At 40.1% G+C, this 26,049-nt stretch overlaps 1 protein-coding gene across 1 annotated transcript in view; it reads right to left on the bottom strand.

Annotated features, from left to right (window-relative positions):
• Positions 1-902: 902 nt before the first annotated feature.
• Positions 903-26,049, bottom strand: part of kif6 (kinesin family member 6) — a 64,033-nt gene continuing 38,886 nt past the window's right edge. The window contains exons 14-23 of the mRNA XM_022751187.1: positions 13,454-13,556; positions 12,681-12,736; positions 7,384-7,434; positions 6,501-6,588; positions 5,938-6,073; positions 4,688-4,776; positions 3,338-3,427; positions 3,103-3,207; positions 2,228-2,343; positions 903-1,435 (exon numbers count right to left, since the gene is read on the bottom strand). Coding sequence (XP_022606908.1) covers positions 1,419-1,435; positions 2,228-2,343; positions 3,103-3,207; positions 3,338-3,427; positions 4,688-4,776; positions 5,938-6,073; positions 6,501-6,588; positions 7,384-7,434; positions 12,681-12,736; positions 13,454-13,556 — 851 coding nt within the window. The 3' untranslated portion in view covers positions 903-1,418. The remainder of the gene's footprint in view (positions 1,436-2,227; positions 2,344-3,102; positions 3,208-3,337; positions 3,428-4,687; positions 4,777-5,937; positions 6,074-6,500; positions 6,589-7,383; positions 7,435-12,680; positions 12,737-13,453; positions 13,557-26,049) is intronic.

Below are 26,049 nucleotides of genomic sequence, written 5' to 3'. Positions count from 1 at the left end.
GAAATGGTTGTAGATGTAGTATAAACTGTGTGTTATTCATACCTGTCAGTCTCCCAGAGATAACACCAGAGGTGTGCATAGTCATGGAGATAACATAAAAGATTACACTAAAGTAAACTGTCACACTGTCGTTTGACTGTGAGCATGCACAGATTCATTCATTTCAGTGCTCAATAATCAATGCTACATGCAAAAAAAATGTTCGCAACCCAATTTGAATTTCAAATATTGTATCTTAAGGAAGCCCACATACAGACGTGTCTCGGGTGTTTCCCTGCCACCTGCCCGATGCATGCTGGGATAGGCTCCACCTTCCTCTGTACCTGAATACTAATTTCCATGGGTGGACATTCTATATACTTGATGATCCTTTAGTAAAACTGTTGCAGAATAATAGTTTTGCTAATATAATCTCATATACAATACCAACAAATGTCAGGGAGAGACAATTCTTCATTACAGCCTCTAGAATGTAACTGGGGGGGGGTGCAGTACAACATTACTGGTGTAATGTGGAGTAAATCTGAATGCTGATGGACCTAATTTCCTGTACTGTAACTAATGACACAACCAAGAGTCTTATTTATCCTAATACCTTTCATGGCACTTGGCATGCCTTCTATAGATCACAGATTACCAGACAGGAGGGACTGGGGGGAGTTTGTCTGGGCCTAGTACACTGGCAAAGTAACTCATTACAAAGGCTAACAACTACAAATGTACAAAAGTACTACAGTAAAACACGTTATGGCATCTCACAATTCCTTTGGTTCTTGACATTTTGTCATTATGCAGCTTTATTTTTGAATCAATATTTTGTGCAAATGTAAGAAAGATACATTACATTCACAGAAAATCAGAAATAAACAAGCAAACAGCTGTATACATATTAAATTCATCTATTTACATTTTACAAAAAAAACTGTTTGCCTTGGAATAAAATTAAACCCAACATAAATATGAATTGTATTTGTCATTCTGCATGTTGAAACTTCCTGTGACCATGAAGTCATGATTCATTACACCCTTAAAAACACACTGGAGCCAACTGGTTTCCTATTGTCTGCTCCTTCCTCTCATATCTTGAGACAACATTTGTTCAGATCAAATGGCCGGCGCAGGCTGTGATTTATACTGCTGCCCATTATATCAATGGCATCGTCTTCAGGAGGAGCGTGTGCATGCGTGTGAGAATGGAACAGGATGTGTGGTGGGCGTTTGGCAGAGGAGTTTTTTTTTATGAGCACTTTGATGTTTTGGACCCAAGTTGAGACAATTTTTCACATCTTCATTGTCCATCAGTACTCAAATATAACACACATTTTCAGTGTCATTTTGTCACCTGGCAGATGTGGTGTTTGCACAAGCAGGCAGATAATGATAACTTTGGGCCGTGTATGCTTCCTTCGAACTTCACATCACTTCTGAGGTGGGTCTGAAATAAATGAAAGCATGAGGCTGATTGATCAACTAGTATTTTAGAAAAAAGGAAGAAAATAAGCTCTTCCTCTGTAAAAAAAACAAACAAAACAAAACTTGTCTCCAAAATTCAAAGAAAACTATACTTTTAATAGTAACAACCCTTGAAATTAAACTGCAGTGAGACTCAGTAAACAATTACTTTAACTGCAATAACAGCCTCCACTCTGAACTTGTGCTGTCTGTTTGTTTATGCCAGGAAAAGATATCTAGTGGTAAACCACAAGATTGCCAAGTCCACTTTACTCGTCTCCCACATTAAGAAGCAGCTACACATGGGTCAAAGGAGAAGAGCGAGAGCAAGAGACAGCACCATTTCAAAGCAAAAGATGAGCAGTTGGTAGATAAAGTGATGCTGCTCAGGTGGTGAGGGAGTTTTATTCAACCTCTGTGAAAAACAATGAGCTCTTGCCCATAAAAGACATTCTCTATTTGGCATACACTAGAAAAAGCTAAACTCAATATGTATTCATTTTCACCTTGTAATTGGTAGCTTATCAAGTGTTATAGCTTGCAGTTAATTTCAAGTATAGAACATACAGAATGCAATGTATACAATTTAAATACAACTCTCAGAAGCTTAAAACAAGACATCTATGCCAATGTAAGCTTTGCTGTAAGGTGGTGTGGTGTGGTGTAAGGCATCACATCACCAGAGGGCAGTGTTGAATGCAAAATGCACATTGTGTGAGAGGTCAGTGTGTGTGTTCTTTCTTGCTGTGTGTGTGTGTGTGTGTGTGTGAGTTACCTGTTCTGTTGAGGAGGTTTTGCCTGGCTCTGACAAAGGCCAGGATGTCAGCGTCGGTCTGCTGGTCTCCAGTCAGCGGAATAGAGGATGATGAGAGCTTGGTGGTAGAAAGGTCCCTGAAATGTAAATATGTTTAATGTAAAATAATATCAGCATTTATAGTTCACAGTTTCTGTAGCACAAATATGGACTTTATATTCCTCTAACTTAAAGCAGTTTGGATGCATGTACAGTATGAATGTATGTGTGTGTGTGTGTGTGTGTGTGTGTGTGTACGTGCGCACCACTGCTGTAAAATGTGTTAACTGTTCTTGTTCCAGGAGCTTAAAGGGAATAAGTTAACAATCTCTCTATGCCACTCATGGTTGATGGAGACGAACAAAAGCATTAATGTAATGCACCGAACGTTTTACTGTGCTTGTAAAAAGATGATTCCAGCAGCAGCGTTTAATAGAGTTTGGAGACGTTACTTCACAAAGAAATAACAAGTTATGGCCACATTCATGAGTGGAGAGAAAACACAGCACAGCTGTATCTATAGATTTAAGGACTACTGCAAACATAAAGGACAAGCTTCTGTACTGTTTGTATTTGGGTGTACACTTAAAGAAATGTAAACATGCACGGTACTCAAATAAACTTGGTAAATCATAATGTGAGCATAAGATAATGGATGTCACATAAGTCATTTTCACAGAGGCCTCATCTTATTTTAACAGATCCCAGTGAAGTTATTTGTTTCTAAATTGCAAATCTCAGTCGGAGGGTTTTCCTCAGCAAGTTAAATGCTCTAAAATGAATAATATCATACAAAAACTACTTCTATTGTTTTCAAAGCCATTAATTAATATCCAATAAGCCTGCCCCTCATGTACCTCCACTCAGATGAGGGAGTGTAGTCAGTCAGTCTGCCATCCGGGGACGTATCATGCCATGCTGGGACAGGTGTTAACTGAGGTACGCTTGAGGGATTGAAGCTTCTGAAATTCACATGTGCAATAATTACAATGTTATGATGATTAGGACAAAGTGTGACATACAGTATAATCCAGCAGAACCCTTTAAGAAACAAAAAGGAGATTAGGAAGTGAAGAGTGAAGATAGGCAGACCTGAGATTGTGAACAGAAGAGGTGGTACAGTCTGGATTTGGGTCTCGGTCTGCTGGGTAGTCTCTCACAGTGCTGCTCAGACCAGGTGCACTATATGAGTAAAGAAAGCATTTCATGTAGACCGTGACAGCATAATGATTTGTAGGTGCAGCACAGCCTAATGTCCAAATGAAACTCACATGGTGGCTCTACAGTAGCTGCACACTTTATCTCACTGATGTCTCATATTGTTCTAGTATCATCACATGTTCTTATCTTAACCACAAGAAGAGCAACAATGCATAGTAGTTGCACAGTGTTCAAACACAGGATAAATTCACTTTTAACTTAACAGACTTTTTAATGCCACATAGAATAAAATTTAATATGTGTTTAAAGTCAAACCATGTAAAGCATGAAAGCATGATGTAAAACCAGTAAGAAAAATATGGCCTAGTATTATTCATTACTATATCATATTGTTCAGTACTTACAGGAGAACATAACAATCTATCCTGGATAGATGAATTAAAAATGATTAATCCACTGAAGTTCATTTAGGTTTTTGTCAGAATCAACATTAGCCAATTATCAGATCTTCCTAGCTACTGTAGCTAGCTGTAGAGACAGCTGTGTTTGCTACAAGTCTGATGTCGCTGGCTGACCACGCAAAAGGACTGAACAGCCTCCTACATGAACAATACCCTGTCACAGTGTATAACATGTCCTGACAGCCGGCAACCAACTACAAAAACATTTTATAACTCACATTAATGCCTACAGCAGGAAAGATTTTTAGGAAACTGAATACAATGCTTTTTAAAGCTCCTAAAGACCTGCACACACCCTGATGCAGTCTGAGTATTGAAGATGTTTACACACAACCTGGACATATGTCACAGTCATTGTCTCTAAATGTGATACAATATCTGGGTCATCAAAGGCTTTTTTCATGGCAGACATGAGATGTTGAAAACAACCTGTATCATTGCTAAATGACAAATTACAGCGTAAACAAAAAAACACCAATGATATTACCTTTTAACATTTGTTCAATATTTGTTCCATGGAAACAAGTTGGTCATTCGAACACAGACGGTGGAAGGGTAAAAGACGAGATTAGAGAATTAAGAAGAAATGAGTCATTGACGGGAAGGCTTTTCACCTTGTAACTTCTCTGGTTGCTGTATGTAATCAGCTGCTCGGCTCAGCAGAGACTCAAACTGAATGTTTTATGACATGACCACTTCAACTAAAGGTAATCATCCACACTTTTAATTGCAATTACTGATTGCTGCAGTAATGATGGTGGAAGGACAGACAAAACACAGTCAGTCAGCTTTTACATCAATCACAGAGTAAGTGTCTCACCCTGATGCTGGAGTGCTGGGTGACGATGGCTGCAAGTTTCCACCTGGTGACCCTGTGTGACATCTGGCTGAGGCCTCTGACAGAGGTTCCTTGGTCATAATCATTGAGAAAAATCAATGAAATTTTTCTACAGAAATTCTGATGAAAAACACTATTCCATGCTGATGAAAGTTAAACACCATGTGGCCATATTGCAACACACAGCGAGAGGGAGGAGAGGGCCCAAGGTATTTTGTGTCCTCTTGCTCCATCATATCTCTAACTCAAAGTTTAATCCATTACATGTGTGCTGTTTGTCAAAAACAGAACAATAAATGCTTGAGCCTGTTATATATGTACTGGCGAGGAAAACAGACTGCTTCCTGCCGGAAAGATCAAAACTGCACATATAAGGTCTGTCTGTCAGACTTCCTCTTTGTCATTCAGTTATAAATTCCCAAACGCTGCTCAGATGTGAGTGAGATATTGTTCTCCATTCATAAGAACTAACCCCAAGAGGAGAAGCTAGCAGTGTTTGCTGGTCAGATGTTGCTGCTTAACATCTTCTTTGTGGTTGCTTTCTCAAATGTGCGCAACAGCCATCAAGGCCAAGCAAAGTGTGTGAGTGTGAATCCAGAGACCGACTTCTTTGTTAGTCAGTGTAATTCATGATTTGTGAATTTTCTGGTCATCCAAGCTTTTGTAAACACTGCCTGTCACCGTACAGAGTCTAAGTTTAAGTATTTAAGCACAAACACGAAGCTATTATTTCGGACTGAAATAAACACTGACTCACTTCTTATCCCCCACTGTGCTGCTGTGAAACCTCATGAACATGTTGTCCTTGTTAACATTTGAACTGCTGAGACTATGTATTGATGCTGTTGCTGTCTTGCCTCTGAGCTGCTCTCCGGGCCTTTGTATGGGTCACATGTGTTTCTATGTATTTGCCTCCTACTTATCTTCCCACCAGGGCCCATTCAGCATGATGTTGAACAGAGGTTGCAAGGGTCACACTGGTGCCATAAAGGCCTCTTAAGTTAGAGACACATGCACATCACCTGACACGCACTAACATGTCCATAGAGGCCAATACTCAGAAAACACACTAAAGAAAACATCAATAAATACAGGGGCTAAAATGAACAGACAAGCCTTCCTGTCTAATGTCAGGAACATCTTTGACGTGCTAAACTGGCAGTTACGTCATGTTACAGAAGCTTTATGTGGTGTTGTCACACAGACAGATAGAGGAAGGTAAGGCCAGTCACCTGCACACTTGAAGCCTCCTGGGTCCACCACCTATGGAAGTCCCTCTGGAGCTTGACCTTTGCCCTTTCCAGCAACAGCTGCAGGTGCTCAATCTCTGTCCTCAATGCTTTCAGATGGTCAATGATGCTCTTGTAACTGACGGGAGACATTAGCAGCACCAAATTCATCTTTTGTCCATGTGACACAGCATCTGCAGTCTTATCAATCTAAGCAGGGACACAACAGTGACACAGAGTGACATGGAAAAAGTAATGCATGCTTTTATATCCAGCAGACTTGACTATTGTAATGCTCTCCTATCTGGTCTACCTAAAAATGTTATAAACCAGCTTCAGCTGATTAAGAATTCTGCTGCCCGGGTGCTGACCAGGACCAGAGGGACAGAACACATCACACGTGTTTTAAAGTCCCTACATTGGTTGCATTCTTTTACTTGTTTTTAAAGCACATCATGGTCTTGCACCAGCGTACATGTCCCACATGTTTTGATGAGCAGGGTCTTGGGAGAAACCATGAAAACATGGTACATTTATACATTGACATGCACTTTCAGTACACTCACGCTTTCTTTTCTTGCTCAATGTGTTTGCGCAGGTTTTCTTCCACAGAGTCCACCTCGTCCTCAGCCTCTGTGGAATTCCCCATCACACCTAAAGTAGAATTGGACAGGCAGAGAGCAGAAAGATAACAATGTGGCTGTACTGTGGATAAAATCTGTTTTTTTTTTTTGTTTTAAGTCCAGAAGCTAGTATGCCTGTGTTGTGTACATGTGAGAGCATTTCCTTCAAAGACAACCTTTTAAATATTGGCCCTGGATAATAGAAGCCAGGCTGCTGTGAAGCGCTCTCTGATGCGGGACTCAAAATAACAAGAAAAGCCTTTTGGCGTCCAAACTGGAGGGACATGTTTGTATGCTTTACAACCAAATTTCCTCATCAAAGCATTTATGTCACTGATCAAAACAGTCAGAAAAGAGTAAATGAAGGAGTCCCAGAGTTGTGCCGCCCAGTCTTTGGTCACCAAGCTTTCAGTCACTGAGGCCGGCTGCAAAGGCTTTGAAGTGGGCACTGCTTCACATACAGTTCAAGGGAACCCACAATGTGTTCACAATGTTTACCATGTTGTTCTAAAAGGAGTTCAATATCAAAAAGATGATAAAAGAGTTTCCACTTGTGACAGCTTTGGTCATCCTCTCAGTTGAAAGGCTGTGGAGCCAACTGTCAGAGTGTAGTAGTCAGAGATTCTCAGTTACTGTCAGCTCTACTAGCAGGCAGGAGAGCAGGATGTGGAGATTCTGCATGTGATGAGTTAATTGCCTCATGCATTGTGTCCATGCATTGTTTAGCTGTTGGTGTGGGTAGATAAATGTGGATTTTATGCTACTCTTCTATAGACACATGGTTTAAGTTTTGTTGCTGGAACATCCACTCTCAGTTTGAGCTTACCATGAGCTGCCCTCTGCCTCCTCCGCATCTCTAACTGCTTCTTCAACTCATCTGAAAAACGTTTTGCACAAGACATATACATTAAAAAGACAAGTTTTCTGCAAACCAGTTCTTACATAGTCTGCTTTGCCAGCTAAAGTGCATCAACACATCTGTAGCGTGACTGGATTTTTGAGGCTGATACTGATATTGAGATCTAGAAGTTAAAAAATATATCTGCTGATAGTAATTTTATTTTTGAACATAAATGCATAACATAAACAATCTTCTGTTATGAATCCCTTAGATTTGTTTTCAAAAACTGTGACAGATACACACTGAGTGGGACATTTTATAATGTAAAAATCAACCTGTCACTGCTCCCTGGTGGACAAACTATGTGATTATGACACTGTTTCTAAATTACCTGAAACCTAGTTTGGCATTTCTGTAGTTTCTTATAATTTATTGGCTGGCATATACACTGATCATAACATATTTTTAAACCGGTGCACCAGTTCCACTTCTCAGTATCCAGTAAACAAGAAGTACTGTGTGTAACAACAAAACAGCTTTAATCATCCTCCACCAGAGATATTTTGAGTAAGCAGTTTCAGCTCACAGCCATGCCATGTTTTTCAGTGTTGTTCAGTCATCTATTGTCTCTACACTGTTTTTACACAAACAAATTCTAACTTTTAACTTTTTGTGTAAATAATTCACAGTTCTTTCACTGATGAACTTGTCATTGAGTTTTTGTGCACAACATCATCTTAAGACAGGATGTACTGCTGGGTTACTCAGCCCTCAAAATGAACTCTTGCGACTCCAGTGAGCCAGGAAGTGACATGATGGAGGCTTTTCGGGTCACTTATGGCAGTAATACTGGGGTGACACATGTATAAGTGATTTGTCTGTTATATCTGTTATGCCTGCTCTAATGAAGACATTCAATTTGTGACGCAATGCTTCAGTGGCAAAGGACAACTATAAAGTAAATGGACTAAAACATATATCGTTTAAGCCGTATCTGATTTCTATCTACACCAGATGATCAAAACAATAGGAACGTTCAGGATACATTTACTATAGGTGGATAATTTCACATCGAGATCAAAGAAAACGGCTCAAGTGTCAGATATTGAGATAAGTGAATGACCAGGATAATTATGAGGCAGACTGAATGATAAAAGGGAAGCTGAATGGCAGTATTCTCTGTGGTGGGTTCCCATTAAAAACCCCTCAGGTCTTATACATATATACACCATGCCGGGCGGTGTCTCTTTCTGAAATACGATCCTGTCGCCAATTTTAAAGGCTGAGATTCAAAAATGAGAAAACCAGATGATGTATCATTTTGCAAAAGCGTGCTGTGTCGAGATACCTTTTCATGCAACACCTCTCATGGTGCCATAAAACAGTTGGATTAGAGCTCTTGCTTTGTCAAAGAGAAGATGAAGACACTGCAAGAACGTAAGACAAACATCTGTCCTGCTGAAATGACCTTGAGTAAAGCTGAGTCTCTCGTATATTATTATTATTCAACATCAACTCTCAGCATCACTGCTGAATACTTTAAAGCAGTTTGCAATTTGCCCATGCAACGCACTGGTCAGCTAATCTTTCAAAACTCTTTGCAAAGATTTTTTTTAAAGTAAACTACCATTTGAGGTTTCAGTTGACAGTGGAGACGTGAATGGATGGGCTGAAACGTAATAAATGACACGAACAGGGACATATTGTGCCTATGATGGCAGTGTTTTTCCACATACTATGGAGTATGAGCCATAGTTGGAAGCCCTTCAGAAAGCCATGTGTTTTCATACAAAGTCAGTTGGTTGGAGAGCTGGGAATGTAAATGAAGTGAGACGCCCTGTGGCTTCACATTGTGGTTAGATAGGAAGCCCATGTCCTCTCAACAGACACAACTGTCACAAATGAGCCACCGCTCACTGATGTATAGTCGCATTTTCTCATAATAGCATAAAAGAATAAAGAAATATTTATACCATAAGTATTCCATACTGACATGCTGGGAGCACATGACAGCAACATAAGGAACACACAGTGCTGCTGAGTGCAGTTACACTGTTACACTGCATTCAGCATCATGATACAATAAATTAGCTCTAAATTGCCCTGACAGCTCAACTCAACTCAGGAAAACACATGCAAACAGACAAAGCACAAGCAGCACATTTGTCTATTTGGTTGTGTTGTGTATATTTGTAACGTATGTGTTGTCAAATTGATTAAGTTGTTTTCTGAATTTGCTTGTGCTTTGTCTATTTGTATTGACTTGAGTTGAGCTCTCAGGGCAATTTAGAGCTAATTTACTGTATCATGATGCTGAATGCAGTGTAACAGTGTAAGTTACAGTGCATTCTGAGGGCCACCATAAACCATGATGTTTATGCCTTCATTCTGTTGTGCAATATTCTGATCAAGTAATCTGAAATAAGGATGAGTGAACATGGCTATTGCTGTTGGACATACTACTAAAAATACACATATCTGCAACAAAAACACAACATTGTTTTTGGTCATTACAGTCTGTTGAAGCACCGAAACTGATTGCAAGTTAACAGAATTTCTGACCTCCACTGTCAAGAAAAATTCCATTAAGATACATTTGCATACGTGTCAAGTAATAGTGGTGTGCGGTGTGCTTACTGCAATACTTCATTACACTTCAGTGCTCCTATATCCCTCCCAGGACAAGACTGTGAGCTCAACAGCACAACCTCTTCCAAACCATGCAGGGTTTCCCCCCACATCATCAGGAGACATGCTGTCGTCTTTAAGGACCGGTTTCAAGCTACAAGCCTCAATAAATATTTGGTGATTTTTGTGGCATGGAGGTTAAATGTGATATGCCGCACAAATACCACAGTAAGCTCAAGATCCAAGCATCATACAAGCTCTCCAGCTTCTCAATGTCTGAGCGGGTGACGATTCAAGTGTACATGAAGAATGAAGTGCACAAACTAATGTGAAAATCCTGGGCAGAAATATTAACATTCACAAAAATCATTTGACTAATAAACTACAACTACAAGAGTTGCAGGAAAGGAAAGGAAACATATAAAAGGCTGTTAATACTAAACTGAGAGTTGGACTCAATGTTGTGTGTTTTTATTGGACAGATGTGCTCCAAGACAGCGTTGTCTGTGGCCATAACCTAAACCAAGGACATTACATAAACTACTCTGATGAGCAGCTGATAACATGATGCAAGTAAATCATTGCAACAGTCATGTTAAATCTAGTGGCTGTTGGTTGAAAAGACCACATCCAAAGCAGAAATCAAGTTACATTCTTCCTGCGATCTTCCTCCTCAAGAGCTTCGGAACAATATTCTTGGCATTGACATACATTTTAGGCTCCAGTAGAGTTTCCTTGCAATCTGTCTCAAAATCCTTGGGTCTTTGGGTCACTTCAGCGAAGGTGAGCAGATGAAAGTGGTCCCAAAGCAGATAACAGATGCTCCATGTAGGACGGTACCGCATAAATCCCTCCACATCTGGCAGAGAAATCAAGAGATGCTGCTCATTTCCAGCTGCCCTACACCTTTCATGCTGTAGAAGATGTGCATCGCTGATCCCTCTGAATAAATATATATGCTTGCACTTTTTGGACCTAAGGGCTCAGAACGTATGCTCCTCCAGTGGGATTGGATTCCAAAGCCATATGCTGTGGCCAAAAACAATACTGTAAACCAGGGATATGTTTATACACTGATGTCTCCATGGGCTACCGCCTCTCCCTTTCTCTCCTACTACTGACCCTCATGCTGGGTACATCCATCAGAAAAAGCAGCACAACACTTTTGTCTATATTATGCTAACTGTTTCCATGTTCTACATTAACCATGAGACAAAGGTAGTGTAAAATTTCCAAGCAGGGCGTCCAAGATGGCAAGGAAACATACTGAACTAAATATTATGGTTCTACTTTCCAGCCAGAAGAGGCAACCACCTTCCACTAAAAACACTGTCTCTCATCTAGGAAGAATGCAGCTCTGTGCACCTAACAATGTAATAATATTTGACAGCATCAAGATTTGGAGGTTTTTCCAAACTTGGATAGGTTAATAAATCTCATCAAAAAACTATGCTAAATTAGTTAAAATCGAGTTCTTCACACAGTGATGATGTCTGCACAACACATTTAAAGAGTTAATATTCTACATGCTGTCTGTCATAAGTGATTTTTGTGTGATGTATGACACGTCTGAGATATGGTTATGTCAGCACCTCACAGACTGAGTCCTGAAAAAAAAAAAAAAAATTAAATTGCAAGGGTGATAAATGTATGCTGGCATGTATGAGGGTAACAGGCAAACGCTACCAAACCACCAAGCGTGATCTGAGGCAGCCATGATGCCAGGCACTGGTGTGAGGTAAACCTATCCATTTCAGTGGCATGTGTAATGAGCCACAAACACACATCGTCCAGGGAAATTCATAAATGTAGCTTGCAACAGTAAATGCAAACCAGATCGAGCCCTAATAACACATTTTTCACTTTGACTTTGCTGGAAAATTCAACCAAAGTGCAGTGAACTCGTTTAAACTTACTGACACTGGTGACAGGGCTTGTGTTCTTATCCCCGTGGATGAAACTGATTATGACACATTACTGAATAAAGTAGCATCAAATCAGTCTGGACTTTAGCTATGATGTAGCACTCTAAATAATCTTTTATATCTAAATAATAAACTAAGCAGTTAACAGACTGATCTGTGTCAAACACACGCTAGTATATACATGTACGCACATACCACATCAGTGAAACTCCGGACCAAAGCCGTAAACTTTGGATTCACTCAGCGCGGTCTGAACCTAGGGTTTATGCCAGGCCTCATTTTGGCATAGTAAGGCTACCTGTCAAGGACATTACCCAGAAGAACACAGGGGTGTGCTTAAAGAGTTGCCATAAAACAGCCTGAGACAGTCTAGTAAAAAGTACAGGTTGGAAGACTAGGTGGGTGGAAATCAGAACGCCTCTCAGTCCTGGAAAAGTTCAGGAATGTGCTGAACGACATTTCTACGCTCCAGGGAGACGGAACTCCAACAGTGATCTGTTCATTAACGTTTTCCAGGCAGGTACGTAGGCTGGTGTGTTAAGGGAGCCAAAGAACAGTAACAAAAATTGTCAGCATCCAACATAAGGCTTGTGCCACAGTTTCTTATTTGCCATTAGGATGATGATGATGATGATGATGATGATGATGATGACAGTGAAATGTAGAATTTAATGTGTTCACAGCTCCTAAATGTGATGTGATCTCAGAAACTTTGTCGATACAACTTACTGATTCTGTTTCTGGCTTCATTCTGTTGTTCCCAAAGTCTTTTGGCCTCAGCTGACCTGTTCACAAGATTATACATGTTAATGGGCAATGGGAGCAAAAAAAAAAAAAAAATATAGACTGAATAAAGTAAAATAACAGTAAGCATGCACAACGCAATGAGATCTTTTTTATATTGTAGGCTATAAAAAATTTGAAGTGATACATTACATAAAAACATCAGCATGTTACTTAGAGAGGCTTTTGCAAGTTTTTGGGATTTCAGACCAAATCAATACTTTTATAAAATCTGGCAGCCCACACAGGTGCTAATAATCCTAATGAAAATCCAACATGGCGTACTGTACGTTGCTAATGCCCAAGGGACAGGACTTTCTGGCTTTATTGACAGTTCTCAATGAAATACAGCACCTTTTGAAAAATGATCAGAAAACTGGAAAAATGTTTAATTTAAATTTTTTAATACAAAAATTACACAATAATGTATTTGATGAAAAGTAGATTCTCCGAGGTACAGTAGTTTTCATGGTGGTATCAAACATTTAAGGAAGTTGTGTTGCTGGATGTACAGTATATGCATGCGTAGTGTATGTTTCTGTGTGATCTATACAGGGTCTTTAAATGATCGCTCAAATGTTCCTCTGTGATATATGAGAGAACAGCAATGAGTGAGATCTAAAAACAAATACAACAGACAGGATGACATTGACAAAAACGTGCTCATATTGTCTGAATCAGGATGTGAATTAATCACTGTCTAACAACTGGTCACCTACCTCTGTTTGATTAGGTTCTTGTTGTCGTCAATAGTCAAATAGTCCTCATGGTCCCTTGTGAAGGTCTCAAAGGCCTCTTGCTTTCCCATAGACAGCTGTGGACCTGAGAGAAAAAAAAAATCCATCACTGAGGCATACTGTATACTGCAGACTGTATTCTAATAATTCTGTCTAATTCATATCACCAGGTCCACCAAATTCACTACTATGGGAAATTGTGTCATGTCCAAGTTCCAACATCCACAGGTACTCAACTCCAATCTGGCAGCCAGATGCCAGTTAGAGTCCCACTGATTTAGTTGACCTCCCACCTATTACTAATTACAAAACTGAACAACTATTAACCTGCCATTCAAGGCTTAGAGAAAAAATAAACACAAACATAAACAGCAGTTCTGAACATGTCAGCATTACATAGTGGATGCCCCCCTACCTAACTGGCAACTTGCCACATGTACGGAAACTACATAATTCCAGACATAACATCCTGCTGACTGTTGAATTTTGTTGTTATTAGCTAGTAATATTATTTAATGAGCTTCTTTATTGAAGAGCTACACATCTGGTTCAAAGACATAAACCAAAACACAATAGTACACAAGTTTTTTGTTGTTGTTGTCATGAACATCTGATTTAATTTAAAACATTTGTCAATTACTAAGCACTTATTTCACCTACAGTAAATGGAAGTTCGTTGTTATTAGTGTTGCTGATTATTATTAACTGGTGGGATTGCTGTGCAAGCAACCCCACTATATGTTTTAGTACAGTTTTAGTCAGGAGTCACTTCATTTCAGTTGATGCTGAGAAAACATACACACAGATTTTCAAAGGAAAACCTTTTAAGACAGTCAGAGACAGACACATAAATACTTAGAGAGAGAGAGAGAGAGAGAGAGAGAGAGAGATGAGCTTAACTTAAAGACAACATGCTCATACACAGGGCAGACAAAATAACATAGACATCTTCATGTAAATGCAGATACAATGCTGGTTTAGCTTGAGCTTTCTAACAGCCACCAACTCAGCAGCTATGCAGCTTTAACTTTTTAGCAGGACACAATAGACAAAGGACGGCAGCAGCAGCATTCTCACTGCAGTTTCTCCAGAAACGTCTTAGTCTAGTTACACCTGTGCTCTTCCTCCTATTACGTCAAAATACAGTTGTGTTTTTGGGCAATTTTGGGCAAATTCCATATTTTGTTGATGCTTGAAGTGAAAGGAAGTGAATACAACCCCTGTAGCAAACAGACATTAAAATGCATTTGATTTCTTGAAGAAAAAAACCAACAGTAATTGTGGAATGTAGAAAAGTTTGGGCATCCTAGTAAATCGGTGCTTAGTAACCCCCCTTCTGGCAGATATACAGTAGCTTACAAACACTGTTTGTAGCCAGATAAGAGTCTGTCTATTCTTAATTTAGGAATTTTCACCCATTCTTCCTGCAGTCAACTTATGATATTTATTTATTTATGAGATATTCTTAAGCTGTCTTGCACGCACCGTATTTTTAAGATCTACCCACAGATTTTCAAGTCAGGGTTCTGTGAGGGCCACTCCAAATGCTTCAGCTTGCATTTCTTGAGGGAGTTCATGATGGATTTTAAAATATGCTTTGGATCATTGTCTTGTTGAAGAGGACAACAAACACAGCTTTGGTGATCTTGGCCAAAGAGCTCAGTTTTAACTTCATTGGTCCACAGCACTTGTTTCCAAAAGGACTTTGGCTTATCCAGATGTGGCTTTGCAGCCTTCAGATGTTGACTTTTGTGATGAGACCACAGGTAAGGTTTCTTTCTGATGACTCTTCCATGTAGACCCTGTTTGTGGACACTGCACAGTGGAATAGTGCACCACCTCTCCTGTGTCAGCTACACCTTTTTGCAGATATATCATATCATATGAGGGTTTTGCTTTGCCTTTCTGCAGCAGACGTGCAGTTCTATCTGAAAGTGTTCCTTGTAATCCACAGCTTGTCATTACTTCCACAGTCCCCCTTTACTGACATTTCTTAATGACAATGGCAGTGGAAATTGCAAGTTGGAAAAGCTTTGATATCTTTCTATAGCTCCCCTCATTCAATTCATTTTCAGAATGTCCATTTCCAGAGTCAGTTGTTTTGTGGAGCCCATGGCTATTGAGTGTTATCACAAGGTTTGAAGAGTGAGAAAATTCATCAAATCAAGTCAGCACTGGACAATTCCTAATAACAGTCCTTGACCTGTTTTACAAATCCAAACGAGTCAATTAAAGCTTAATGAGTTAATGAAGTTATGAGGGTTTTACAAGACGAAAGATTCCCAAATTTTTGCATATGTCATGATTACTGCTTAATTTTTTAGACTTTTTTAAGATCATAATATAAAAGTAAGTGCATTGACACTCAATTTAATATGTGTTTGCAGCAGAGGTTGTGTTTACTTCTTTTCACTTTCATAATCAACAAAATGTGTAATTTGCCCATGTCATAAACTGATCACCTCAAGGCAAGGACTCAAAAGCACAGCTCAGACTCAGGCGAGGTTTTCCAGAAATCAGAGTGACTTCACTTAGCAAAGGTCAGTACTCAGGAGAGCAACACACACAAGACTGACAGACTGATCCAGAGGGAGGAGGCTGAGGCGAGGTCAAAACACCCAGCTATGGTCAAACACAAAGAAACTTACTTCACTAGGAAATAAGGCTGGAACACTTGACAAAAAGAACACAGATGAACTGGCACCAGGGGAAGGGAGAATGCAGACTAGGGCCCAAACCCAATCCCCCACCCACACGGACTTTGAGGCACATTACTGGTAAGTCCCACTGTCAAAGCATCAAGGGCACGAGGACTCTTTAGCAGACATTTTGAACCCTTTATACACACTTTCCGTAAGTCCACATTTCAGCTGACTTTGCCTGAGGGAATTACCCAAAGTTCATAGTTTTGTGACATTAAACATGGGGTTACCATGGTTACCAGGGGACATCCGGAAGTATAAAAAAATGGCAGCTAATAAACTGCCATAAAATGGAAAAAAGAGAAGAACGATTAACAAACAAGCATGAAAGGATCGAACCCAAATGAAGTTTACATGTAAATATAAACACATAGTTCACTGGTGATTGATAGCCAGAACTGTGAGTAATTATTTATTCTATGATGGCATGATAAATCATAAATTTGCTTTTATCAGATCTGATCCATCATTGTTATATAGTTTACAAAAAGGGAGCGGAGGGAGTAAATAAATGATGTAAAATCAAAAGTCCCAAACCCACAATTGCATGCAAAGTAATATGATATGTCACAAAGTGCTTAGGCCTTTTGGGGGACATTGGGATTGGGCTTAAATCCACTGGGAGAGGGGAGACAATGAGACACAAGTGCAACACATTAGGGTGGGGCAGACAATCATAGTGGTGGAAAACACACAAGGGCAAGAAGAGAATCTGGAACAAGGAGGAAAGTTGATGATATCAAAATAAAAGAGGAAGTGTATAAAAGACAAGACATAGCCAAAAAATGAAAACATGACATAAGAAGCAGAGCTGGACATGACAGCCCAAACTTTTGCACAGAACAGTATCAGCTGTGAAATAGGTCAGTTTTCTCCCAAGAGAGTACAAAATTGTATGTAGACACTGAATCGCGTTGGTAGTTAACCATTCAGAACTGCTGCATGGTTCATAATCTGTTTGTGTTGTTGTTTGTCACTTTTTATGTACTCAAAGAACATAATTGAAAAGTGGCTTTGTGGTCATTGACTCAGAGAAGTTTACATTTGCATTTAGCTCCAGGAGATAAAGCAACCACAGATATATCTATCGATCTACCAAGCTCTCTCTCAACCTGACAAATTCAATTTTCTGTAAAACAACTAACAGTGGAGATAAGAGTTTTATATTTTCAACAAACTAACATTTTTTCCTGGATGCAAGACTCCACTGGATTGTATATTACCTAATCTTATAACAGAATACAAAACAGCATTGTTTTGCAAGAGATCCTGGCTATGGAAAACCTAAGACTTCACAAACATTTCCAATGAATTCCACTCTTGTTAAAATGAGACATTTGTGACAAAGCTGTTCTAACCAAAGACATACACAAGACAGTAACTCATGTGAGATTAATTGTAGGACAGTTAGGAATTTTGTTTCTTTATTTTTGGAAAGTCCTGATTGAAACCAGCAGGCATCTCACAGGCATATGTTGCAAGAGCCAACCTCAACAAATCAGCTTGAGGGTTTCTCCATTCGATTCTTGTAAAGAGCAACATTCCAGAAATATCTAAGAGTGATATGACATCATATTATGTTGTACTAAAATAATTTGTGGGGTAGTGAGATCACATGGACCTTAGGCCAACTTTCCTAATTCTTCTTTTCCGTGCTGACAAACCACAGAGGTTTTACAGGGGAGGTATGTGTTGTGAATATTGCTGCTGTTTCAACAAATTTTAGAAATGAAATACCAGCAAAGTGATGTATGACTGCACCACAACAGCAAGGCCAGTCTGTAACTGACTGACTGACTGACTGCTGAAGTTACACCACTGGTCAGCCAGTTGAATGTTGGAATTCCCCACTGGCTGATGTTCTTTCAAAATGAATTGGTGCAAACAGTTTTTATTACATCATCTGGAGGTGTTTACAGACAATGTTGCCAACTTAGTGCTTTTGTTTTAGAGGCTTTTTTTTTCCAAACAAGACTTGGTCAAAATCTAGTATATGGCTGTCCACATATGGTGAATGTGCAAATTGAGGACGTAGCTGAAATCTGTTGTGGAACAGCTGTAAACAACTGACATCGTTGTGTCGTATTTGCATTCTGCATAATGTCAGCTGGTTATAGCTCTTTATCTACTTGATTCTGTCCTACTCTCTGGGCTAACATATACAGTATTTTAATACAGCCGAACTTCCAATAAAGTTCTTCTCATTCTCATTCTGTGTCAATTCACTTTGAAAAAGCAACAGCCAATGGGGAAACTCAGGTATCACTCAGTCAGTCAGTCAGTCAGTCAGTCAGTCAGTCAGTCAGTCATGGACATGAATGCTTATAGGGCTGGCTCTGCTGTTGCGGTCCAGACAAAAAGCACCTAGTGACAAATTTAGCGACTTTTTGGACAAACCGTAGCTACTCTCAAAAGAAGATAGTTGCCAGTAACAGTGGCTTGGATGTGCCCGCTGGTTCACATGTAGTCTAAATGGGCCACATTGTCAGTCAGTTCTGTTGTCTGACAACAGAAACAGAGAAACATGTAAATGAGAACAGCTTTATTGGGAATTCAGCTGTATTAAAATCCTGTATGTGAGCACAGAGAGGAGGAGAGCGTCAAACAGATAAAGAGCTGAAACCAGCTGACACTAGGCAGAATGCAAATACGATGAATATGTTTATAAGCGCATTACATCATCTAGCAACATTTAGTGACTTTTTGAGTAGGTTTCAGCAACTTTCCATTGAAAGTAGTTGTTTACAGCAGTTCCACAAGTTTTCAACTACCTACTACTATCCTCAATTTTGCACAGAGAGCATACATGGTCCAGCCATACATTAGGGTTTGACCTTGTCTTGTTAGAAAAAGAATAATGTCTGACACCACTGTAAACTGTATGCAGAAGAAGTTATAATGTCTTTGCTTAATAGACAGAGGAATATTTCTGGGTACATTGCATGTTCCCACTGTGGCCTCCTGTAGGGGACAGTAGTATTCAACTTACTAAGATGTCCCTGTGCTTAGTCTCAGGCTTCTGGTAAGCTGACAGAAATGTGTGGAGGGCCTGGTAGAATCATCAGCGTCTCATTACATGCTAGCAGGATTTACATTAAGATAATTCTCTGTAAGTCTCAAGTCCCCTTTCAGGACGTAGTCACCACCTGAATTACAACAGGAACACCTTGTCCATTCATGAGCCATCTATTTTACACTATAAAAACAATCTTAAAGAGCAAAGAAAAAGACACTGTACATATGTCCATGTAAAAGTAGACAATAAATTAACCTAAAACTCACAGAAGCATCTCAGACTCAGAGTAGTCTCTTTGCAATTTACGGTACACAAAGTAGAAATCCAGTAATATGAGGAAATCAAAATCTTGTACTGTGTGCAGACTGCTTCAACAGAGACAGTGACCATCAGAAAAAAAACTCACTAATGCCCATGTTTTATTTTGTGTTTGCTAAGCTAAAAGCCCAGTATAGACAGATGCACAATGGAAAGAGTAGAGTCGATTATATGCCATTCAGTAAGCATGAATGGTTTCCATGGAAAGGTCATCATCATTACATTTACAGTTAATCTTCAGGGGAAAGCAATTACCCTCCCGTAACCATAGATGCTGTTGGCTACAACGGCAGACCCCTCAGTTTAAACCCGAATTAAAACATACATAAACATTCAGTGACCCATTGAGCATGAGGAAAAGATAAGTGTAGTGCATTTGTCTTGAATTAGGAACAATGATCTAATGCACATATAGTTTGGTTATGAGTCTCCAAGTGGGTCACAGAAAATCGGCACTCCAGATGTGAAACATATGATACATAATACAACATTGTGTACAAACTGTGTCAGCTTTGTGTTCCTAATATTTTGCCCATTCAATGTATTTAAGAGAAATTAAATATGTAACTGATTGTAATGGCCTCTTCCAAAAACTTGATGCCACAGTATGAACTGGTATTTTTTTAAAACAATCCCTGACACCAGGTGAGCTCCAGGATTCCACACTGTGAGTCAGAGACAAAGTGTGAGAAGTGTCTTCTCTGATCGTCTCTGATCTCTGGAACTGCTCAGTGTGTTTTTAAAAGCATTTACTTCCCAAAGTGCAGAGCGTCTCTGGACAACATCAAGATTTCCCTGCTGGTTAACAGCTGATAGGGTGGAAATGTGTCTGCTCACCGTGTTGGTTGCAAACAGAGCAGAAAGAGACAGAAATTTCTCATGAAGTATGAGAAAAGTGGACAGACATTCCAGAGTGGACATGTAACTGCTAGCAAATGACTCTGGGATCTGGGAACTTTTCTGAAGGGGTAGCAAGTTTTCCACAACAAATTGGACAATAATATACAGCACCAATATTGTTGGCAAAAGTTCCAAATTTAGTTATTGTATAGTCTGGTTTAAGAGTGATGTCATCTGTTAACACCATCTCTGTTCATGACTCAAAGCAATTTTGAATCTAGCGAAGTTGATTATCTTACATTTTTCTCAAGAACTTACAGCATGACCTAGTAACAAAATCCCATCCAGTCATAATTACTTAGCGTTTGTCACTGTCATATTTGAGAAATTTCCAGTGCAGCACTCTCATCTTTAAACTCGGCCCCAACACAAACAACTTCACTACAATGCTCAAGTGTTTGCCTTACGTTTTTTGTATGTGGGAAAAGAAGAGACAAAGTTGAACAATTAAAATAACCGTGGCAAATGTGAGCACTCTTGAATGATTCAGTCACAATGAGTCAATGAGTCACAATGTGTAAGAGTGGTGTAGTGACACCCTTTCAAGCTTCACACTGAAGAGAAGTGTATTTAGTCTTGAACATTAGCTACTAGAAAAAAGCCCATTACAGCACCAGCCTGTTTCCCACTATAGGCTGAAAGGAATGATCTCTGCTGTCAAACTTGAACCTTAAAATCTCTCTTAGACAAGCTTCTCTTTGATTCTCCATGCCCACACATGTAGATAATGACTTTACAATACTTCACAGATGCAACTGGTTAATTGAAAAACCTTTTAAAAACAATGTAATTTCTAAATTGCAGTTCTTTTAACTGAGTTGTTTTCTTAGTAGTTAACAGTTTCTGTGCTTGATACATTCTTTGATATCAATTCCAATAAATAATTATAGATTGACTGGATAGACTGGATGCGGGCTTTGAACGGAAGCAAGAGAAGTTGGATGAGGGTAGGGGTGATGTCCTGCCAGGGCTTGGTGTGGGTGAGAACCCTGGCAGCTGAGTTCTGGACATACTAGAGCCTGTGCAGGGCATTGCTGGGAACCCCAAACAGGACTACATTGCAGTAATCTAGACGGGTGGTGACAAAGGCGTGGATGAGGGTCTCTGCTACAGAGTCAGAGAGTGATGGCCGGAGTTGAGTGATGTTTTTGAGGTGGAAGAAAGCAGATTTGGTGATGGGCTTGACATGTGCCTGGAATGAGAGAGGTGAGTCCAGGATGACACCCAGGTTGCGGACTTCTGGGGATGGGGAGATGGAGCAGCCGTCAATCTCCAGAAGTAAATGTTGATCTCCAACCTTCCAGAGCAGGGCCTTTGGAGCCACAACCATGAGCTCTGTTTTATTGCTGTTGAGTTTGAGTAGGTTAGATGACATCCAGATTTTGATTTCATGCAGGCAATTGACAAGTGACTGTGGGGGATGCTGGGAGGAGGGTTTTGTGCTGAGATAAAGCTGGGTGTTGTTAGCATATGAATGGAAGCTGAGACTATGGCGGCGGATGATCTGACCAAGGGGGAGCATGTAGATGCATGGAGAGGAAGGGTCAAAGCACAGAACCTTGGGGCAAACCGTGGTTGACTGTGGCAGGGGCTGAGCTAGAGCCTCCAATGGTGACAAACGGTTTTCGGTCGGTGAGGTAAGACTAAAACCAGGAGAGTGTTGAACCAGTGAGGCCAAGGTAGTTGGATAGGCAGGTGAGGAGGATGGTGTGGGAGACTGTGTCAAAGGCTGCTGAGAGCTCCAGGAGGATGAGGATGCCGATGTGGCCAGAGTCAGCAGCAATGAGAAGGTCATTAGTAATTTTGATGAGAGCGGTCTCTGTGCTGCTTGTGCTCTGAAGCCTGATTTAAAGGGGTTCATAGAGCTCATGGTTGGACAAGTGTTGATGGAGTTGGGCAGCGCCTGCTCTTTCCAGGATTTTACAGAGGAAAGGAAGGTTGGAGATCAGTCTGTAGTTGTTGAGGTCATCCGGGTCAAGACCTGGCTTCTTGAGTATGGGAGTGACTGAGGCAACTTTGAAGCTGGAGGGTACCAAACCAGATTCCAAGCAGGAGTTGATGATGTCCATCATGAGGGGGCACAGAGCAGGTAGACATGCCTTGACCAAAGCTGTGGGTATGGGGTCCAGAGAGCAGGTGGAGGCTTTGGCCTTAGAGACCAACTTGGTGACCTGAGGAGCATCCACGAGAGAGAAGGAGGAGAGGGAGCACTGGGGCAGACGAACAACGGGGGGAGCAATGCCCTGAAGCTGACGTTGGTGTGGCCTTTTACACCATAGTAAAGGGCCTTTTAATTCTGTCAAGAGGAGATGTGAGGATGATTTGGAAGTTCAAATATTTGACCCCATTTTGACAAAGGTGTTGAAAAGAAATGACAATACATGTGATGATACAACTCAAAACAGTGCATCATCTCCACCGGACCATGTCTGTGTAATGGTATGAGACACAGGCAGGGAAATAAGATTAAAAAAATAAACAACTCTAGAACCTATTTGAAGACAATTTGGCTGGCCACTGAGAAGCTGCTGTTATCAGGGCAGCTGGTTCTGAGGATAGAGATGACCAAACGGAGGTCCGGGTCAGTGTGGACTGAATGGACTGGATGCTACAGTTGTGTTTATGTACTGCCTACTTCTCCCCTTTAATGTGTATTCCCAGTAATACTCAAACTAACTGCCAAGTGACAATTCCTGAAACTTGAAGTGAAGTCCTGAGATTTATAAGATGATATATACCAGAATTATGTGCCGTAGCTCTTCACTGGGACCCACAGTTCATAAATGAAAGTGTGACAATGAATACTGACTAAAAATGAGGATGATCGCTCATATAAATGCTTATGGGCTACACAGAGATGGTCTGTTAATCATGATGTAGACTTAGCAGTTATCATCCATATGTCAAGATCAACTAAAGGCCTATTTTCCACCAGGTCAACAGTTTTTTTATTTGTAAGCTATTACAAATAATAACCTGTCACTCAATATAGGAGGGAGCAGCAATGAAAATGTCAGCGGTATTGCTGACTTTTTGGGTGTTCTTGCCAAAAGTAACTATGCAACGTTTATTCAGGGACTCAAGTATTATGGTCAGAGCCAGCAAGATTCTTCACAATGACTTGTGTTTGGGAGTCTGACAGAAATGACCTGTGTCCTCTCTGGATTATTTACATGTAATATTTCAATGTTTGGATTTGGTATGAGTCTTAATCTATGTGGAGTACTTTCAGGAAATTGTACCAACTAAAACACTGTAGGTCATGTAGGCTTTTTGCACAAAGTAAACCTTCTTTTAAGATCATAAATTATACTGCAGTGTTGATGTAATAATCAGTGAATATTTGCAAAGACTATATCTCAGTATAGCTAAAATACATAAAATCACATCGAGGCAGCTTTATCAAAGGTTTATCACCACTGTCTGAGCTCCTGGTGTACGTGGTTGTAAAGCAAGTGGAAGTGGAGTCCATGGCGGGCATTACGTCCCATGAAATAAGAGAATGAAACAAAAAAGATCAATCGTAGGGCCAGGTGAAAACACATCCTCTAGTGGGATAAACGGGATGATTCTTCATCTGGGTCCTCATATTAGATCACATACCACTCTTGGAGACTAATACATATGGTGCATCATTTATTGGTGATTTTCTAAACCGCAGCTTTATAGCCATCCATCACAGTGGACCTCATTGTCCCCTCGATGAATGACTGATTCGCTTCCTAATTCTGACTGGACCGAGTTCAAACATGTGTTTGTTTTTTAAGAGAATCTTCTTTCAGAGACCCTGCTTGCAATTATCCCTTCGCTGGCCTTATTACCACACTGGGCACCATTACACAAAAATGTCGAAGAGGATGAGGGAGCTGTGGTTAGCACAGACAGGAGCGGAGCACAGCCTCAGTTTGATGAGTTGCTGGCTCATACTGCTGTGCCTGATGGCTACAACCAAGCTTGTTATAAGGGCTCAGGTTTATCATCACACTTAAGGCTCCACTTAACCAAAATTAACAGGAAAAGCCAAATAAATGCCGCTACTGGCAAGGCAGCATATCTAAAAGGCTGATTGGAATGATTTTCAGCAACCACTACATTCCTGTGACATTTAAACCAAAGTTCATTTCTACAAAAGTTACAAGTAGACTGACCATCCAAGACAAGCTACTTACTCCACTATCTCTGGCTCTTCATTATCCTTTCTCTTCTGTGACGTTATTATCCAAACCTTTCGATGTGCAATGGCAAAACTACAAGGACATAACCTAACCATCTGCAACACTGTGATGACACTCAGTTCAAGACCACATGTAACTGGAACTATGAAAAACAGACCTCTGCTTAATTAGATCATATTTGCAATTGTCATGTTTCCATGTGTATATAAAAGACACATAAATATCCTCCAGCATGTTTACCTATATGAGATATATATTCTTGTATTAGTGTAAAAGAATATAAACAAATGAGGTATTTAACATTTTGGTTTGACGTGGAGATGCTGCCTCTACATGGAACTGACATTTTCTCAAATGTAGTGAATCCAGGTTTGTTATCCTCATCACATCTGAACAGTGTCTTTTGTGTTTACACTGCAGCATTCTTGGCCCCTGCTCCCTGCTTCATGTTCCAGTGAGTATTATAGGTTTTAAACTCAGCTTTTCATCAGCAACAAATTACAGGTTTAATATACTGTACTGTCTAATGTTGCTTTGCTGACATGACTACACTGGGCCACTTGAGTGACCTCCAAAGGAAACTCCTAAATACATACAATCCCACTGATGACATTGTTTAGAAATAAGCCAGTCCGGGGGCTCTGGGATGTCGGACTGTCATGCAGAAAAATCCAGAAATAAAGGATTTGTCATACCCGACAGGCAACCTCAACAGGCACGCTGAAAATCAGCAGCTCTGGCCACAATGAGCTGCCCACATTCCAATCAGGAGAGATCACTCACTGTACTCTTAGCACCTAATTTATCACAAATTCATTGCTTCTTCCAGCACAGAATGACTGACTGTCATGTTTAATAGAATCAGCATCTGTGAAATTTTATTTTATTTATATAGTGCTTTATTAGTCCCCATGCGATGCTTCTGACCCATTCTTACTATAGCAGTGAGCAGTCTAAGTTTCTTCCTAAAATGTCCGTGTTTTGGGTTGGGAGGAAACCCTCACAAACACAGAGAGAACATACTAACTTCACAAAGAAAGGCCATAACTGCCCGGCAGGGTTCACACCTGGAACCCTCTGGCTGTGAGATAATCATCATCATCATAAAGGGTTTGGCACCCAATTTACAAACAATAACAGACAAAGAAAATGAAACGAAACACAGTATTTGACCATTCAGATTGTTACAGTTTTCTGGGCCCACGGTTTTGAGATATGTGTTTCAGATAATTCAGCCACCACCCCGAGAGGATAAAGGTCGGTGTTGTGTTGTTTGTGGAACTTACACTCAGGAAAAAAAAGACATCTAAAAAGAAATTCATTTGCAACATTGTTTTTACAGAAACAGTGTCCCTGTTAGTCTGGATAGTCCACATTGCTGTAGATAGCTTTCAATGGAACTACTTTTTACTGAAACAAACAGCCCTAGTTGTTTTGGGATGGAGACAAAGTCTGATATTTAAAAAC

Source organism: Seriola dumerili, unplaced genomic scaffold, assembly GCF_002260705.1.
Source record: "Seriola dumerili isolate Sdu_G_001 unplaced genomic scaffold, Sdu_1.0 BDQW01000149.1, whole genome shotgun sequence".
In the NCBI taxonomy this organism is placed as follows: domain Eukaryota; kingdom Metazoa; phylum Chordata; class Actinopteri; order Carangiformes; family Carangidae; genus Seriola; species Seriola dumerili.
The sequence above is the reverse complement of the archived record's forward strand: the minus strand, read 5'-3'. Positions and strand labels throughout refer to the sequence as shown.